Source organism: Lotus japonicus, chromosome 1 (assembly GCF_012489685.1).
Source record: "Lotus japonicus ecotype B-129 chromosome 1, LjGifu_v1.2".
Taxonomy (NCBI): Eukaryota; Viridiplantae; Streptophyta; class Magnoliopsida; order Fabales; family Fabaceae; genus Lotus; species Lotus japonicus.
In genome coordinates this window covers 110,444,110-110,456,807 of record NC_080041.1, presented here as the reverse complement: position 1 = coordinate 110,456,807, position 12,698 = coordinate 110,444,110, and the positions used below count along the sequence as shown (strand labels likewise).

Sequence of the window (12,698 nt, the reverse complement as noted above, 5' to 3'; positions counted from 1 at the left end):
GGGGCGGCAATGATCGAACTCTTTGATCGCTTGTTTATAGAGAGGCTTATATTATATTAAGAACCAATTATCCCAATAGCCTAAGTTGTTGGACAAGGGATACATTAATAGTTATATTATTATTTCTAACACTCTTTATAAATATTCTAAAGGTCTCATCTAGTTGGTATGTAGAGAAATAAACATAATATTTCAACTTCAGAAACATTGAGAAATTTACACTTAAATGAGTTCAGATCCACATATTTTTCTATTGAATCATCGTAGTGACACTCAATAAGTTATCATCACATGGAGTCATTAGGCATTTGAGAGTTGAGACAATGAGGTAAAGAGTATGTCAGCTTTTTAAAGCTAGCAAATTTTTTTAAAGAGTAAGATTTTATTCGAAGGGATTGGTTGTCGATGTTGTAACTCATTTTCTAGTAAAGTGTTATTGGAAAGATTATCCCTCTATTCATTAGGAAATGCTCAAACGACCTGAATGAATAAGTTTGTTGGAAGTTTTAAGGATTGGCTGAGACACACTTCATGGTTTCTTAAGGATTCCAATCTAGGAATCACCAACCACTTCACAACTGAATCAGTAGGTAAACGTTTATGAGGAAGGAGAGTACGTGAAGTGTAGGGACTGGGAAGGTGATAGAAGAGATGTATCTTAATCTTAGTTATGGAACCTACTAAAGAATGTATTATTAATGTCAAATTGGTGTCAATGATGTTCTCTATTTGGCCTAAAGATGAAAGGGTTTAGTGAAGCAAAACTCTGAGCATTGGTGAAGAAGTTGGGGAGTGTTGGTTGTAGAATGAATGAGTTAGGATTGAAAATTGTATTTTCTAAGCTGAAAGATAACCTCTAATTTAAGTGTTGGTTTTCCATAATTAGTCTTTTATGAATTGAAATGTGCTCTTCTTTATAAGTAGTAGGAAAGATGAGGAACGGTTGGCAGAAAAAAAAACTAAAAAAGTGTTACGTGGAGAAATCCCATAGAAAATTACCACCGTAGGCGTAGCAAAACATCGAACAAGTGTGTAGTGTTCATTACATTATTTCCATTTGTTTATCGCCATTTTCTGCCTCTAATTTCCAATCTCGATTCCATTCCATTCACCTCCATCTTTTTGAACAACTCAAAAGTAAGAAGAAAAAAAAAGGAAGAAAAGGGGACTCGCTAACCGTCTCTCTCATATTGCACCAGATCTATTCGGTTTCATCGCATTGTTCATTCACATTTTTCACATCTCAGAAGAAAGAGCGCGCGAGAGAGAGAGAGAGGTTCCGGTATGGAAGAGAAGCTGATAGGGAGGTTGGAATCGGCAGTGGCGCGTTTGGAGGCGCTATCCGTCGGATTCCAGGGAGGAGGAGGAGGTGGCGACGTCGCTGATGCGGCCACGGATCCGTCCATTATTGCCTTCGATGATCTCATGGGACAGTACGTGGCTAGGGTTTCCGCCGCTGCAGAGAAGATCGGTGGACCGGTCCTGGAGGTCACTAAGGTCGTGCAAGAAGCTTTTGCTGTTCAGAAACAGCTCTTGATTAAGGTCAAACAATCTCAGGTAATCACTTCTAACGCTCATGCACTCCTTATTGTTTTTTTTTGTTAGTGTAGGCTTTTTCTTTAATGTGAATCGGTTGATTTTGATGTGGAATTAACATATTTGTATTCATCGTGCGGTGTTTGATTTATGGGAAGAAACTGTTTCATTTTGTAACGCATGGTAGGGAATTTGATGCTAAATAGAGCCTGGATCCATTTTACTTGAGATTTGTTCGGATAGTTTAGTAGCAAGAAAACGGAATGTGACAGGGAGAAATTCATTATATGGAATTCGATTCGAATCGAATCTCTGTTTGCTTCCTTGTTATCGGCAATGTGATCAATGGATTGTGTGGATTCCCTGCATTTTCTGAGCTGTTATTCTTGTAGGACAAATGTGTGATAGTACGTGCTTTGTGGGATTTTTGGTGTACCGGAAACTGTGGGAAGTTTAGTTAAGAAATTTTGATAGATTAATAGAGTAGTGTAGCAGTGTTCCTTCTTTCGTGTTTCTGTAATTTAGCTGAGAAATTTTAGTGGATGAACAATGATGTATTGTTGACTAGGATTCTTATACTGCGATTAGAGGAAAGTTTAACTCTAGTTAGTAGACGGGAAAGAACAGATAATTACGTGTGCTGTAAGTTTTGAGGTTCTGTGTAGTATACATCGTGGTGTTTCTGAATGCGGTCTTTATATCCCACATATTCATTCTGCAGAAACCTAACAATGCTGGCCTTGCTGAGTTTCTAAAACCATTGAATGATGTTATCACGAAATCTTCTGCGATGACGGAAGGAAGGAGATCTGATTTTTTTAATCACCTGAAGGCCGCTGCTGACAGTCTCACAGCTCTAGCATGGATTGCATTTACAGGGAAGGATTGTGGTACGTGATTAATGAAGAATAACTGTTTTCTATAATAATGACATCTTACAATTCTGTGTCTTATTTTTTCTTTATGTTGTTTTAAGGTATGAGTATGCCCATTGCACACGTGGAAGAAAGTTGGCAAATGTCTGAGTTTTACTGCAACAAGGTATTCTTGATGCATGACAAAAACTATTGATATATGTAGGGTAACTTTGATGAACTAGTGGTCTTCTCTCACACTGAGGAGAAAAGAATGAAGGACCCTGTGAGTGAAATGGATTTTTCTTCCTTTGATAATTTTAGCAATCAGTTACTAATCCTTACTTACAATAAAGTTTCATATTTACTTCAATATTTTTATATCTACCTGCTCCTTTAGTAATATTAATACATTGGCTGAGAAAGGAAATGAATGATGATCTGCAAGCTTAGTATATACATGCCTAAACCCTCAGTTAACATGATTATAATTCTTTGTTTTACGTTTACTTTTACAAACATGATCAGCACATGGTTTGTGCTGATCTTGCATTAGCCTTCTAGATTTTTCTTTGCAAACTCCTATCTCAATTTGACTTCTGATTCATGAGCTAAGAATTTTTTAACTGCAATGATCAGGTGCTTGTAGAATATAGAAACAAAGACCCAAATCATGTTGAGTGGGCTAAAGCTCTGAAAGAGTTATATCTACCTGGTTTGAGAGATTATGTCAAAGGCTTTCATCCTTTAGGCCCTGTCTGGAGTCCAACAGGAAGCACAATTGCTCCATCAAAAGCTCCTGCACCTACTGCTCCTGCTGTTCCTCCTCCTCCACCTGCTTCTCTCTTTAGTTCTGAATCATCTCAAACTTCATCTTCTAAGCCAAAAGTGGGGATGTCCGCTGTTTTTCGAGAAATCAGCACTGGGAATGTCACCTCAGGTGGCTAATTCTTACTCTTACTCGCTTGATTGAATATTGAGAATTTATGAATAATCAATTTTATCTACCAGGTTTGAGAAAGGTATCAGATGATATGAAGACCAAAAATCGCACAGATAGAACTGGAGTTGTTGGCAGTAGTGAAAAGGAAAGTCGTGCAGGTTCACGTGCATTTTCTAAAACAGGACCTCCTAAATTCGAACTTCAGATGGGCCGCAAGTAGGTTTACAAATTATATGTGCGCTCTAGTGGTTTGATGTGCTTACAAAGTCAATGTCAGTTTGTCAATATGCCAGCTCCTAACCTTAATAACATTTTCTGCTGTAGATGGGTTGTTGAGAATCAAATTGGGAAAAAAGACTTGGTCATTGAAGATTGTGATTCAAAGCAGTCTGTATATGTGTATGGATGCAAAGATTCGGTTTTGCAGATTCAAGGTAGTCAAATTATTTCACAGGCTTCTTTCTTTACATGTTTGGTATTTGGATTTCGGAGCATTAAATAATGATCTGTTTCTATCCAACTTATCACTTGGTGAAATGGCTATACTTGCAGGCAAGGTCAATAACATAACCATTGATAAGTGCACGAAGATGGGAGTTGTATTCAAGGTTAGTGTGGCACATGCGAAATATAGATTTTGATGATATTAGTTAGGCTTAAATAAGTTTTTGGTCCCTAACCTTTAATAAATGCTTGACATTGGTCCCTCGCCGGAGCAAAGGTGGGTTTTAGTCCCCAACCTTTGTCAAAAGTTTGGTTTTGGTCCCTCCGGAGCTTTGGGTCAACGCCGGAGCTCCGGTGGCCCATGTGGCATGGCCACGTGGGATTAATAAGCTGACGTGGAATTTGTTTTTCTTTTAAATTAAAAAAAAACCTTATTAATTTAAAAAAATAAATTGTTTAAATTCTAAAAAAAAACTAAATTTATTTAACTTTAATCCCTAATGAATAAAAATCAATAATACCCATTTTTTGCAATAACAATCTTTCTTCTAAAAAATTGTTGGAAATTGATCTATAGAGAGTTTCTTCCATGGGAAAAACAAATTAACATAAAATCTCCTAATTCATAAACAAATTAACGTAAATTCATCCTCCACCATCTTCTATCATCTTAAATCCTTGAACTTAAAAACTAGTGTTCTTACTCTTCAACTTCTTCAATTTTTAAATCTAAAAAAACCCAAACCCAGAAACAAAACATTAAAACCCATCCAAACCCAAAACCAAAAAACCCATTCCTATCCCTAAATCCCAACTACATTAAACCTAGCCACCCATTGTTCAATTTGACAGTAGCACTTTCAGATTCAATGACAAGGCCTTGAAAGTTAGTCCTAGCTCACTCCTCCTCTTCATCCTTCTGCCATCGTTTTCTTCATCTCTGTTTAGTCTGGATGCCTCGATCTGGTTCCGTAAGTGTTTGGGATGCCTCGATCTGAGGATGAGGGAAGGAGGGTTTGAAGGAGATGAAAACACCCCCTCTTTTGAGACGGGCGCGGCGAGATCTTCGATGGCAGCGCAAGGGCCTCACGGTGCGGGGCTGCACTGCGGTGGAGGGTTTCACGATGGTGGATTCAGTTGGCCTTCCTTATCACAACCTCTTCTCCCAACCGCCTCTCTTTCTCCTCACCCCCTCTGTTCTTTCCATGCTGGTGGTGGGGTTGGGGTTGTTGGATTCCATTGTTCCTGGGGTTTCTCTTTTAATCGTTTTGTGGCTTTGATTTCTGGATATTCTGGTTCATGTATTTCCATACCCATTTTTTTTGCAATAACAATCTTTCTACTAAAAATGGGTATAATGATTTTTATTTTTTTAGAATTTTAAATAAATTAAGTTTTTTTTTAGAATTTTAAACAATTTCTTTTTTTTAATTTAAAAGAAAAAAATTCCACGTCAGCTCATTAAACTGACGTGGCCATGTCACATGGACCACCGGAGCTCCGACGTTGACCGAGAGCTCTGGAGGGACCAAAACCAAACCTTTTGACAAAGGTTAGGACTAAAACCCACCTTTGCTCCGGCGAGGGACGAAAACCAAACATATGATAAAGGTTAGGGACCAAAAGCTTATTTAAGCCTATTAGTTATTGGACAAAATATTGAGGAAAACTTAATTTCTTTTGTAGGATGTTGTTGCAGCTTGTGAAATTGTAAACTGCAATGGGGTTGAGGTGCAGTGTCAGGTACCCACACTTATACATCTTCTTATCCCTCCATAACAGCTTTCAATAATGTTGGTTCAATGGTATGTCATATTGATATTATAGCACCTAATAATATGATAGCAGCAGTGATCCTATGCTCATAGTAATGTATTAATGATCAATGCAGAGTTAGAGGATTGATCTTAAAAAAAGAATTAGTTCATCAAATATGGTTTTATTTTTAACTATGCTTGCCCCACTAATGTAGGGTTCCGCCCCAACAATTTCTGTGGATAACACATCTGGCTGCCAGCTTTACCTGAGCAAAGATTCATTAGAAACATCCATATCTACAGCCAAGTCAAGTGAGATCAATGTGTTGGTACCTGGTGCTGAGCCTGATGGTGATTTGGTATGTTTTCACATTTCATCTTATTATATATAAACAGTGCAAATTTTGGTTTAACTGTGGAGCTTGAGTTTTCTGAATTCTGAGAACCATCTCTCAGTATAAGGTAGAAAAAGAAATACGTGCATTCTTTGGAGTTTGCTCCTTTAACGCTTTTGTTAGTCATGGATGTAAATTGAGGAAATGGATGATAATTTTTTGGAAGCTTAATTTCACAATTGAGTCTCAGCAAACTTCACATGCAAGGTGGTGAAGCTGAAATGAAGTGTTGAATGTCTTGGGTTGCATGGGATTCATCCGCATTGTTAGAGATTATAACCTTCACTTATGCTTTTAGAGCCTGCTTGTTTGTCATTTTATATTGGTGTTCTTTAGCGCTAGTTATAAAACCTCTTGCTCCCCACTTGAACCTGCACAGTGATCAAAGTTCTTTGCTTACCAAGTTACCTGTCGTGATTATTTGTCAGAGTAAGAGTAGTGGATGTAATTCATCTAAAGTTAGAATCTATTTTAGATATTGAATTTGCAAGGGGTTTACTAGTTTAGCCTTCCTAAAATTGTTCAGTGTATTCTTCAATGAAAGGGTTATAAAACATAAGCAAACTATGGAAGTTAACTTAGCATTGCTCCAAATCTAATCATATACTTTATTTCAGGTGGAGCATTCTTTGCCACAACAATACATTCATGCCTTCAAGGATGGTCGTTTTGAAACAACTCCAGCTTCTCACTCTGGAGGTTAAATTGATCGACAGTTTGGGCTTCCTATTTATTCTCACGTCATTTTATTTATTGGATTACTTTGGGAGTGGGTTCAATTTGTTGTTTCCTTAATTCATTTTTCCAATGCAATAGTATATATAGGTGTTTTGATCGGCTGCCTTTGCTTGTGATTTTCGATTGGCTTATTGAATCATTGGAAACATTCATTAGATTGTGTGGCAGAGTTTGCTCCTGCTTGAAACTGTTTCCTGTGAGTTGTATTATGTTTTTTAATTTAAGTTTTCAAAAGATCCTTGCAAGAATGCTTTCCTTTGTATTTTGTTTAGTTGTCATGTTTGCGATTTGTCTACTTTATTGGTTGAAGTGTGATTGGCTTTACTTTTTGTTAGCGTTAACAGGACAACATAAAGAAAAAAAAAATGAGAATGTTAAGATTGGTAAGTGGTTGCACTAGAAAGGATAAGAAGATATTGGGTTGACACCTATTGTGGAGAAGTTGACGGAACATGGGTTAAAGAGGTATGAACATGTTAAGTTTTATGTGGTATGGACATGTACAAATGGGGTTAATGGAGAAATTTCGTGCACTACAAGAATGATGCTCATTATAAGTCTGCTAATGAGGTAAAAGTCAAAGCTAAACTCAATTTATCTTTCGGGAGGCCAAGGAAACAATCCTAAGAATGTTGAGGTTAGGAATGAAGATTCTCACATTTGTTATGTCTTGAGTATAAATTATTCTGACATTTCAAAAAAAAAGAGTATAAATTATTCTGATGTCATGAATGATTTAACCGCCAACTTTACTTTCATTTCATCATCATTGTCAATTAGGTTGATAATATTATATCACATGAAAAATGAGTTATCATCAACATAACTTCTCACTTTTGCCACATTACATCATATTTTTTCTATCCTTTTCAAATCCTCGTTTTCTGTCATTTTCTTTTTGCTTTCTATAAATGAAAAAGGTTGACGTCTTCCCTTATTAATATTCAATATTCCTCTAATTTACACCAAGTGCCTCCCTCTAATTTACACCAAGTGCCCCCTTAGTTATTAGCAGTAGAATTTAGAAGGTCATTGAATAAAGTTCCACTTCAATCGGTTTTTTAACCAATAAGGTTCAGCACAGTTGGTAAATAACTGAGTTTTTTGAGTATTTACTATTTAGTACAAAGTTCGATCCTTGTGCGATGATTGCCGACTGTAGAGATATATCGAGAGGCCCAAACAAATTTTGATAGGTTTTATTTTGTTATGATATTGGTTAGTAATAAATAAATAAATTATATAGATTATTATAAATTTTGGTCTTGAAGTGTCCACCTTTTAATCAATAAATTGGAGCTTGTGTTGTTTTCAATCTTCTCCGTTTTCAATTTTCATCTCTAAAATTTCAATGTGTTTAATTGTTTTACAACTAAATCATGAGAATATTGAGGTTAAAGATGATCATTCACATTTGTTATAAAATTAAAATATCAAATTCTCAAGCATAGATTATTCTCATGTCATGAATAAATTAACCGTCAACTTTACTTTCATTTCATTATTGTCAATTAGGTTGACAATCTTATGTCATATGAAAAATGAGTTATTTTGAACATAACTTCTCACTTTTGCCACATTTTAACACATTTTTCTATTTTAATTTTCTAAATTAAATAAAATTTAAAACATTCATGGGAATACTAAATGTTTACCAAACATATTTATAAACTTTACCCAAAAAAATAGCATTCTTAGTGATCATATTCCTTAGAATATTATTTCCTGACTTGTAATCTCAAACCATGAAGGAAAGTCCTCTTGGTAACCGCTAAGTATCCTTATACTTTTCTTATTCTCAAATATGGCTACTAATTATTCTATCATCTCTATAATTATCTCTATAATTAATTAGAGATGGAAATAAGTCAAAACATTTGTATGAGACCTATAACATAACCTAAGTCATCACCAAGTCAAGCCAAACCAAATTAGTAAATTAGGAAGAGGAAGAGTTTTTAAAAGCTTAACTAGTTAAAAATGATGAAATTTAGCTACTTGAAAGTAATGTAAACCTAATAGACATACAACTTAAAAAAATATAATTAATATTATTATTAGTTTTATTATTTTTACATTAAAGAAAAAAAAACTTATTTTAAGCAAATTACACCTCACACACACTTGGTCCAGTTTTGGAGTCTACTGTAGTGTGTATACCGTTACATTTTTCAACGCTGGTTCCACTCTTTTTTCTTCCCTTCCGTTATATATATCAATATTTATATGCTCTTCTCTTCGTCTTTGTCAAACTGTGTGTCACTCACATTCACAGTGTTCCCTTTCGTTTTCTTTCAACTCTCACCTTTCTTTCTTTCTTTCTTAGCTATGTCTTCTCCTTCATTCCTCTTCTTCCTTTCTCTGTTCGCCATCGTTCTCTGCTTCTCTGGTTAGTCACTTCACTACACTCCGTGCCTGTTTGGTTTTCAGTTTGAAAGTGCTTACACTCAACACATTTGGGGCATTGAAATCTTGAATTCCAATGCCACAAATAAACTTCCAAACCGAAAACCAAACACAATAGTCTTCATCTTTTAACAAAAATACAGTGTTACTTTCTTTTAACTAACTTTCTTTTCTGTTTCTTGCAGAAGCCCAATCCTTCATCGGCGTCAACTACGGCCAAGTCGCCGACAACCTTCCACCGCCAAAGTCCACCGTCAACCTCCTCCGATCCACCTCCATCGGAAAAATCCGCCTCTACGGCGCCGATCCCGAGATCATCAAGGCCCTCGCCAATTCCGGAATCGGAATCATCATCGGCGCCGCCAACGGCGACATTCCAAATCTCGCCGCCGATCCCAACGCCGCAGTTCAGTGGGTAAACTCCAACGTCTTACCCTACTACCCCGCCAGCAACATCACTCTCATCACCGTCGGCAACGAGGTACTCACCTCCGGCGACCCCAACCTCGCCTCGCAGCTGGTCCCGGCGATTCGGAATGTGCAGAGCGCGCTCACCTCCGCCTCCCTCGGCGGCAAGATTAAGGTCTCGACGGTGCAGTCCATGGCGGTGTTGTCTCAGTCGGATCCACCGTCTTCCGGGTCGTTCAACGCGGCGTTCCAAGACAATCTGAAACAGTTGCTGCAGTTTCTGAAGGATAACCATTCTCCTTTCACGATCAACCCGTACCCGTTCTTCGCGTACCAGTCCGACCCGAGACCCGAAACGCTTGCATTCTGTCTCTTTCAGCCAAATAAGGGTCGGGTCGATTCGGGTAACGGAAAACTTTACACGAACATGTTCGATGCTCAGGTAAGAGAATCAATGTCACTGTTTTTCGTTTTCTGTTCTTTTCTTTTCTTTTTGCTTTCTATAAATGAAAAAGGTTGACGTGGGTTGAAAGCATTTATGCAATATTCAATATTTCTCTAATTTACTCCACGTGCCCCCATAGTTATTAGCTGTAGAATTTAGAAAGTCACTAAATTAAGTTCCATTTTAATCGGGTTTATAACCTATAAGATCCAATACAGTTGGTAGATAATTGAATTGTCTAAATATTTAGTTTAGAGTTTAATTTTTAAGAGGTGGCGGCTGACTGTGAGAATATATTGAGAAATCAAACAAATTTTTAATAGGTTTTATTTTGTTATGATAATGGATAGTAGATAAATAATATGGATTATTGGAAATTTTGGTCATCAACTTTCCAAATTTTAATCAAATGGATTAAATCCGGTGTCCTTTTCAGGTTTAACACTTTGCAATGTTCATCTCTAAAGTTTCCATGTGTTTAATTGCTTTACAGCTAAACCCACTTGTTTCTTGGGAGCAAATAACTATTACCTTGAATAGTAACCATGTGTAGTTTACTGATTTTGAATCTTGACTCTTGAAGTTATAGTGAGACCCATTTAGGGCATGGTCATTTTGCTCAATTTGCATTTTCCATATTACTATACTTTAAATGATCATGACTTTTTGTTTTTCACATTGAAAGTCACTTGGTCGGTTAGTGGGCTATTTAACCATGTATTTCTTGCATGGTTGGTTTTAACCATATATAGTTTGCTATGTCTTAAGTTATAGCAAAGACATGTTTGAATAGGACTCTGAGTTGATCCCACTATCCCCTTTTTTTCCACCATGTAATAATGAACCCCTTGATTACACCTTATCACTTTGATTGGAAACAGGCTGGCCAGTGGCCACTTACCATATGGCTACAAAACAAGTCCTTCCAAAGCTTCAATAATTGTTGCCCATAGATAAAGAAAATGTACTATAGTAGTAACTATGGTAGGTAGGCCCTTAAACTTTTTTTTATCCTTTGGAATGAAAAGGAAGAGAACTTTCCTATGTCAGGGAATAATTACTATTCCCCTAACGGCCTAGTATTGATTTTTTGGCACATGGCCAAACTCCTAGTCTATTATTGCCCAAAATTTCTCAATTCAGAAATATTTGAATATATGGTAAAAAATAACAATGAGACCAAAATCATGATATATAGTTGTAAAAGCTAAATGAGGTTATTTCTATCCACTATAATTTTTATTTTGTTGTGGCTTTCCATATTGTATCCAAATATTGGTATTTGGGAGGCACATAGAAATGCTAGGATTATGCTTACTAATTGAATCCAAATGGGAAGCCTTTTATTAATCTCATCTGGTTTAGAGTTAGTTTTTTGCTTTCTGATCTTTTGGATTTGAATGTTGAGCAGGTTGATGCTGTGTATTCTGCATTGAGTTCTCTGGGCTTCCAGGGCATTGAGATTGTGGTTGCTGAGACAGGATGGCCCTCTCGCGGCGACAGCAATGAAGTAGGACCAAGTGTTGACAATGCTAAGGCCTACAATGGCAACCTTATTACTCATCTTAGATCATTGGTTGGGACCCCATTGATGCCTGGGAAGTCTGTGGACACTTACATTTTCGCAATCTATGATGAGGACTTAAAACCTGGCAAAGGATCTGAACGGGCTTTTGGGCTTTTCAAAACTGATCTTACCATGTCATATGATGTTGGTTTATTCAAGTCTGGCCAGCAGGTGATGAAATTACCAATCTTTAAGGCTTGGTCTTGAAAAAAGTGCTTAAGATTTTGGAATGATTCTTAGTAACATCTATCTTATTTGTCTTTCTACAGACTCCAACAACACCAGTTACTCCGGCACCTAGTGCTGGAGCTTCATGGTGTGTCGCGAAACAAGGAGTCTCTGATGCTCAGTTGCAGGCCAATCTTGACTATGTCTGTAGCCAAAGCAACATAGACTGTGGGCCAATACAATCAGGAGGTGCTTGTTTTGAACCTGACACAGTAGCATCCCATGCTTCCTTTGCTATGAATCTCTACTACCAAACCTCAGGCAGAAACTCATGGAACTGTGATTTCTCTCAAACAGGAATGCTGGTGTCACAAAATCCAAGTAAATTATCTAGGCACTCCTCCTTGAAATCTTTGTTTTAATGATGCAAATTGTTGTTTGCTGTTATACTTTTACATGTGTTCTGTTGGTTGTCTAACTGGATTTGCTCCTCTAATTGGTAGGTTACAATGCTTGCATATATTCTGCTGGTGGGAGCAACTGAAAAGCAGAGGCTTCAGCTTGACATAAGTTAATACATTTTGTCGATAGGATTAGTATTTAGAATTAAATTAATGAATAAGGGTTTATTTTTGGCCCAATTTCATTTCATAAAGCTTCAATTGTAAAGGCATATGCTGGTTCTGGTTTGTGCAAAATCTCACTTTTTAGTGTGGCAATCAACAACTTTTGTTTCCTTTATTTCTTTTCTTTTATGATACCGCTTTATGCCTTTATCCCATTTTTTCAATATATTATTGAGAATGATAGTTACATTACATCAAACAAACCGGGGAAGACAAACCCCACAACATTACACATGATTAATACTAAGGCCCCATTTGGGAAAACAGCTTAACTAAGCGCTTATATTATAAGTGCTTATTCATAAGCTATTTTTAAAAATTGATTGAAATAAATTGAAAATGAGCTATATATAAGCATAAGCTCTTTTTCATAAGCTATCGGTAGGTCATAAGCTGGTTGCATAAACTCTC

The 12,698-nt window shown here is 36.8% G+C and overlaps 2 protein-coding genes across 2 annotated transcripts; both read left to right on the top strand.

Moving 5' to 3' along the window:
• Nucleotides 1–973: 973 nt before the first annotated feature.
• LOC130729195 (cyclase-associated protein 1) lies at nucleotides 974–6,962 on the top strand. The gene is made up of 10 exons (XM_057580854.1): nucleotides 974–1,557; nucleotides 2,258–2,426; nucleotides 2,513–2,577; nucleotides 3,030–3,330; nucleotides 3,402–3,549; nucleotides 3,658–3,767; nucleotides 3,886–3,941; nucleotides 5,464–5,520; nucleotides 5,750–5,893; nucleotides 6,547–6,962. The coding sequence occupies exons 1-10, from the start codon at nucleotides 1,285–1,287 to the stop codon at nucleotides 6,631–6,633; spliced, it is 1,410 nt and encodes a 469-aa protein (XP_057436837.1). The 5' UTR covers nucleotides 974–1,284; the 3' UTR covers nucleotides 6,634–6,962.
• Nucleotides 6,963–8,878: 1,916 nt separating this feature from the next.
• Nucleotides 8,879–12,402, top strand: LOC130729194 (glucan endo-1,3-beta-D-glucosidase-like). Its single transcript, XM_057580853.1, has 5 exons — nucleotides 8,879–9,056; nucleotides 9,259–9,923; nucleotides 11,338–11,664; nucleotides 11,763–12,042; nucleotides 12,165–12,402. The coding sequence occupies exons 1-5, from the start codon at nucleotides 8,894–8,896 to the stop codon at nucleotides 12,203–12,205; spliced, it is 1,476 nt and encodes a 491-aa protein (XP_057436836.1). The 5' UTR covers nucleotides 8,879–8,893; the 3' UTR covers nucleotides 12,206–12,402.
• Nucleotides 12,403–12,698: the final 296 nt, after the last annotated feature.

What these genes read in the sequence shown, in the direction of transcription:
- LOC130729195 (XM_057580854.1), top strand. Translation starts at nt 1,285, where the DNA reads ATGGAAGAGAAGCTGATAGGGAGGTTGGAATCGGCAGTGGCGCGTTTG. An exon ending in CTGAGTTTTACTGCAACAAG is followed by an intron (nt 2,578 to 3,029) that starts GTATTCTTGATG and finishes TGCAATGATCAG; the next exon opens with GTGCTTGTAGAATATAGAAA. An exon ending in CACTGGGAATGTCACCTCAG is followed by an intron (nt 3,331 to 3,401) that starts GTGGCTAATTCT and finishes TTTATCTACCAG; the next exon opens with GTTTGAGAAAGGTATCAGAT.
- LOC130729194 (XM_057580853.1), top strand. Translation starts at nt 8,894, where the DNA reads ATGCTCTTCTCTTCGTCTTTGTCAAACTGTGTGTCACTCACATTCACA. An exon ending in CATCGTTCTCTGCTTCTCTG is followed by an intron (nt 9,057 to 9,258) that starts GTTAGTCACTTC and finishes TGTTTCTTGCAG; the next exon opens with AAGCCCAATCCTTCATCGGC. An exon ending in CGAACATGTTCGATGCTCAG is followed by an intron (nt 9,924 to 11,337) that starts GTAAGAGAATCA and finishes AATGTTGAGCAG; the next exon opens with GTTGATGCTGTGTATTCTGC.